A 5,804-nucleotide genomic window follows, 5' to 3' on the forward strand; every position below is an offset into this window, starting at 1 on the left:
TTGGATATATAGCAAGTGGCTTCCTTTTCAAGATTGTGTTATGTATATATATTGAACTCCATTCTAGTCAAACACTTTGCTATATAGTGTATGCCTTTTAAAAAAAGTATATAAATATTATTCTGACAAATTTGTATTAAAAAGTATATATATATATATATGCGTTCTGTATGTGTTTTGTGCTTAATATTCTAGTGCATTGTCAGCTTTCGCTCGATCACAAACTATAACTTTCTATTTAGCGCAGTCACAATATCGATTGAAAGTATAGGCTGTGCTCGAGCAGAGTTGGATGCTCTAATCGTTCTCTGGTTAACATGTTTTTCCATGGACTTGTAATATCAAAGTCGTGTGCTATTGGTAGCTCAGTCCAGTGATATTGGTTATTGTGCACGCGCTTTAATAAGCGCACCACTTGTAATCTGGCTGAGACTGTTAAAAGATGAGTCTGTCTTATAGGATACATCGTAACCAGTGCTTCTTTTTAATGGAATAAGGCCAGTGGCTAATAGTATTCTTATCTCACTACAGAACATCTGAATTTATTGTATTATATAAATCTATTTGCAAGTTCTGTAGAGGAAATAGCTCCAAATTATTAATTTGTATTGGCATTTTGATTTTGTTTTAATATACTGCATATCCTGTACTTACTAACTGAGGGCTATAGCCTGTCAGCGGACTCAGCCATCGGAACACATATATTAAAATATTAGCAAAAATTAATTAAAGGTGCCTTTTTTCCCCCATTAATACATTATGAAAAATCCCCTGTCCCTTTAACAGTGTAGCACACCTAGTAAGGACTAGAGAACACTCCAGAATTTCCTAAGTAGGCTGTACAGCAAAGAGCCCTTATTTGAATATCAAGGAGTCTTGTTTGAACAGCAAGCAGCCCTTATTTAAATAGCAAGGATCCCTTATTTGCTATGGTTGATAAAAAATTCACAAATTAAAAATAATCCATATCAAATCTCCAAAATTGAGGAGACTGCCCATGCATCAGCCTCATCCAACACAAAATGGTTTTAATGCCAAATGCAATGTCAAGTTGACTAAACATTTAGCAGAACTGACAGTACACTGAGAGCTGTGTTAACAAGAGAGAAAAGAAGGGTAAATCCATTTTACTAAACAGAAACAGACTATTCTTTGTTCTTTTTTTCTGCAGATGCAGCACAGACACTCTCCCATAAAAGGCTTTCCTTTGGTAATCATACATGTGAGGAGCTGCTCTCAGCTGAAACTACAAAACAATGGGAAAGGTAAGCCACAATTATACGGAAAAAAATATCATAATATTATAAATAATTAGAACAAAGGCTACATTTACTGTATAGTTCAACCACCAAAAATTGTTTAATCTAATCAACATTTCCTCCATGCTGTATGTCTTAGATTTTATAGATATTTATGTCTTTTATTTTATCACATTTTTAGATTATTTTTTATGAGAACCGGAACTTCCAGGGACGCTACTATGAGAGTAGCAGTGATAATCCAGACCTCCAAACTCACTTCAATGCCTGTAACTCTGTTCGTGTAGAAAATGGTTCCTGGATGCTTTATGAGAGACCAAATTATATGGGGAACCAATATTTCTTGAAGAGAGGAGAGTACCCTGATTACCAGCAATGGCAAGGGCTTAGTGACTCTATCCGATCTTGCCGCTTGATCCCAGAAGTGAGTAGCTTTCTACTGCATTTTTGGGGGGATTATTTCGCAAATGAGCAAATTGAAATAATGAGTAGCATTTAAAAAGCTTAGTTCTAAAATGAAATTATTTTTTTAAAGGTAAAAGTCTTTGGTCAAGCAATATGAAAAAAGTTAAAATGCCCTATTTTTTAGGATTACAGGAGAACAATCTTGTCTCAGGTATAAAGTGATGTTGTGAAAAGAATGTGTTTTAACCATGAGGTAGAACTTGTTTATTGCATATATAGTAGGGCCTGTTCTGAAATGCATGTTCCTTTAGTACCATTATAGGTAATTTATTGAGCCACAATATATTAAAACCTGAATGCTAAAAACTAAATGCTAAAAACAAGTAAGGCTAAATTATTTTTGAGTAGTGACTATAACATGCAGATTAGATTGTGAACAGTGTAAAACAATTCATAATGATATTACAGGTAAAAGTCACAAAATAAATAATGAAGTAGATAGGGATAGATAGATAGATAGATACCACTCCAAAAAAAAGTTAGCCCTATCATTTTAAATGTATGTAGCTTTTGCAGTCAGATGCGTCCAGCTCTGCTATTCTGTAATTGGTTGTGCAAGAGTAGGGGGAGGAGCTACACAAATACACAACTGTGTAATGATAAATGTCTGCCCGCTACTTGAAAAATGGGGGCATTATGTTAAACTCACATTTGATAAATAGACCATTTAGTATTTAGAGAACTAACTATAAAAAATACACTAAAAATAACATATAACATTTTCAAACAATTTTATTTTCATTTGTTTTTCATAGCATCTGGGTTCCTCTGCTCATAAAATAAGGATTTATGAGAGAGGTGACTGCAAAGGAGAAATGATGGAGTTCATTGAAGACTGTCCAAATGTGTATGATCGTTTCTGTTCTCACGATATCTGTTCTTGCAATGTTCTTGATGGTCACTGGATCTTTTATGAGCTTCCCAACTACAAAGGAAAGCAGTACCTCTTGAGACCCAGTGAATATAGACAATTCACTGACTGGGGTTCCCTTACATCAAAAGTTGGCTCCTTCCGACGTGTCCTGGAATCTTATTAGTGATCAAGACACAAAATGTAACCAATAATAATAAAATCATTTAGAACTACAGTGTCTGACAATTTTATAATTTGTTTGTGACTTAATTCTTTTTATTACTTTATTATTTCAAGCATAGTGGCTGGTCATAAAATCCTTGTATCTATTTTTAGAAGCCTTAAAGGGATAAGAAAGTGAAAATTAAACTTGCATGATTCAGATAGAGAATGTAATTTTAACACACTTTTAAATTCACTTCTATTTTTTTTTTTTATTTAATCATTTTTATTAGTGAAACACCAGAAAAAAAATAATAATAATTTATATATAGACATGAGACAGTGAGGTAATTTTCATCCATAAAACATAGTATTCAGAGTCCAAGATGAAGTGTCTCAAGAAGGTAAGTTGAGGTAGTGGTATTTCTGTTATTTGTAGTTTCCTCAACTTTGCAATCCAGTATTATTGAGGAATGTTTAGAGTACTTAGTGTACCATGAAGGATAGGTACCGTTTTATGAGTAAACAGTAGTAAATTGTAACAGATTACATACAGAACAATTTATATTAGTATATCATAACTCTATAAGGGGATTGGTTTACTTTGTGACAGGTAACTGTGTTAACTGAGTTCTTGAGAAATCAATATAGTTTGGGAGTCGGTATTCCTCAGGATACTCAAGAAAGAAAGGAGGGAATGGAGAGAGGGAGGAAAGAGAGGAGAGATAAGAGAGAGAGAAAAAAAGGGGTAGGAGGGGGCGGTTGGAGATTTTAGAGGGAGTCTAATAGCTAGGGAGTAGGGTTCAAAGAGTCCCAGGGTTCCCAAATCGCACAATTCAGATCTAAGAATCCTCTACTGAGAAATACTGCTTCTTCCATGTTTCTAATATATAGCAAGAGTTCTTTGACTTTGAGAATAGTGGCGGCTTCCTGTTGTTTGCAGTGCCTAGCTATAGATAGCTTGGTCGCCATCATGATATAGATGTAGAGATATTTATGTGGTTTAGGTAGATGTAATAAGTTCATTTCTGGGGTATTTCCTGCTGGGAGTTTTAATTGGGAGCAAATGTAAAGGACTTTGCGCCATAAATGTTGGATTGTGGGGCAGTTCCACCATATGTGTAGGTCTTCACCCAGGTTTCCACAACCTCTCCAACAAGTTGAGAGATTTTGTGGTATGAAAGAGAGCAAGTGGGATTCGCACTCACAATCCAATAGATAGGAATTTTCTCAGTGTAAATAATGTCCAGTGCAACACCTAGTAGGACCACCCTTCAGGCCTAAAAGTAACAATATATATCCAGAAAAATGAAGGTAGCACACGTTTCAAAGGCTGAACCTTTTATTTAGAGCAACGTTTTGGGGCTCCTGCCCTTTCTCAAGCTAGTTTGTAACTGAAGATTATTAATTAGTGTACAATAAATGTTTATCAAGGGAAAAAGATCAAACTCTCTATTTAACCCCTTGGGGTGCAAAGTATTGAGAAGCCAGATCCATTTTGCTTCCCGATTCAGTAGGTCCCTATGCCTATCGCCCCCTCTAAGCCTCTTGGGGGCACTATCAATTACTAAATATCTTAACTGATTGGCCTGGTGACCCATCTCAGCAAAATGTGCTGGGACTGGAAGATGTAACATCTTATCGTTATGGATGGTCAACTTATGTTGACAGATGCGGTCTCTTATCTTTTGTGTTGTCTCGCCAACATATAGTAGCCCACATGGGCACTTAAGCGCATAAACGACATAAGTCGAATCACACGTATAGTATCCTTTAATCTGGTACCTTCTCCCATTGTGTGTGGGTGGGAAATTACTCCCCCCTTGATAATGTTATTACATTGGGCACACCCTAGACATGGGAATGTGCCCTCCTTGGGGGTCCCAAAAAATTGTCTTTGGGTATCACTCTTAGGCTTATCGGATATGGCATGTACCAACTTTCTGCCAATTGTATGGCCCTTTCTATATGAGGCCCTAGGGACTACCTTAAATTCCTTGATCTCTGGACAAGTCTCCCGTAGGAGATACCAATGTTTTTTAATGATGTTGTACACTTTCTTGCTCAGAGTATTATATGAGCTTACAAAATTCATTCTAGTCTCTTTGATAGTGTTCTTGTTTTTATTTTTAAGAATATTTGATTTGACTGGGCGATTTTTTAGAGAGTTCTCAATAGTATTTAATTCAAGAGCATCATAGCCCCTGCTGACAAATTTACTCTTCATGCTCTCAGACCTATCCTGTCTGATTAGGGGGTCTGATACAATCCTCTCTAATCTCAATAATTGTGATCTAGTCACACTCTGAAAAACTCATGGAGGGTGAAAGCTGTTCCTGTGTAAAAGTGTGTTTCTATCAGTGGCTTTTACAAAAATATCTATGGCTAATCCGCCCTCCTTCTTGTAAACCATTGTGTCAACAAATTGTGTCAAGAAATTCCACTTTCTGCATATCCATCTTACTGCTGAATTTTAGAAATGAGACTGCATTCTCAATGCAAAGTTTAAATTCAGTTAGTGTTTCAGGGAGAGATTTTGTGGTGACATTTTATGTAGTCTGCAGTGCCATCTCGTTAATAATTTGTAATAGAGTTCAAATAAGGTAAGGCAATGTATAGCTTTTTTAGTGTCAGTAATGGCTATCAACCATTGTTTAGGTGGAATTTCTATATGTTGGACTTTTTCCCAGGATAAGATATTGTGTGTTTTATGCATGTCAGGGCAATTTAAGAGATGTTGGTAATGTGAGGTCAGTGGTTTACATCCTTGGAGACCCACTTTCCATCTGGATTCCCAGGGAGTCATTACTCTGGGTTTTGCATAGAAGAATTCCCAGTTATATAGCAGGGAGTGGAATCTGGTTGATTCAAAGTTTAGTTTTGAAGGTAAGTTTAGGTGGTTACTTATTTCAATAGGAGTAAGCCAGTTTTGTCCAGAATGTAAGTCACTTACTGTTTGTATGTCAGGGCAATCCCAGTATTTGGGATTGGACTCAAGAAGGCCTTGAATGAGACCCTTGATACTTTGTATTGTTGAGGGGTGTGGGCGATCGAGAGTGAGTAGT

General features: G+C 36.3%; 1 protein-coding gene across 1 annotated transcript; it reads left to right on the top strand.

Moving 5' to 3' along the window:
- The first annotated feature begins 1,256 nt into the window (after positions 1-1,256).
- On the top strand, positions 1,257-2,810 carry LOC128638739 (gamma-crystallin M1-1-like). The gene is made up of 3 exons (XM_053690878.1): positions 1,257-1,265; positions 1,441-1,683; positions 2,480-2,810. Exons 1-3 carry the CDS (start codon positions 1,257-1,259, stop codon positions 2,759-2,761), a joined length of 534 nt encoding a protein of 177 aa, XP_053546853.1. The 3' UTR covers positions 2,762-2,810.
- Positions 2,811-5,804: the final 2,994 nt, after the last annotated feature.

Source organism: Bombina bombina, chromosome 1 (genome assembly GCF_027579735.1).
Source record: "Bombina bombina isolate aBomBom1 chromosome 1, aBomBom1.pri, whole genome shotgun sequence".
Lineage (NCBI taxonomy): Eukaryota > Metazoa > Chordata > Amphibia > Anura > Bombinatoridae > Bombina > Bombina bombina.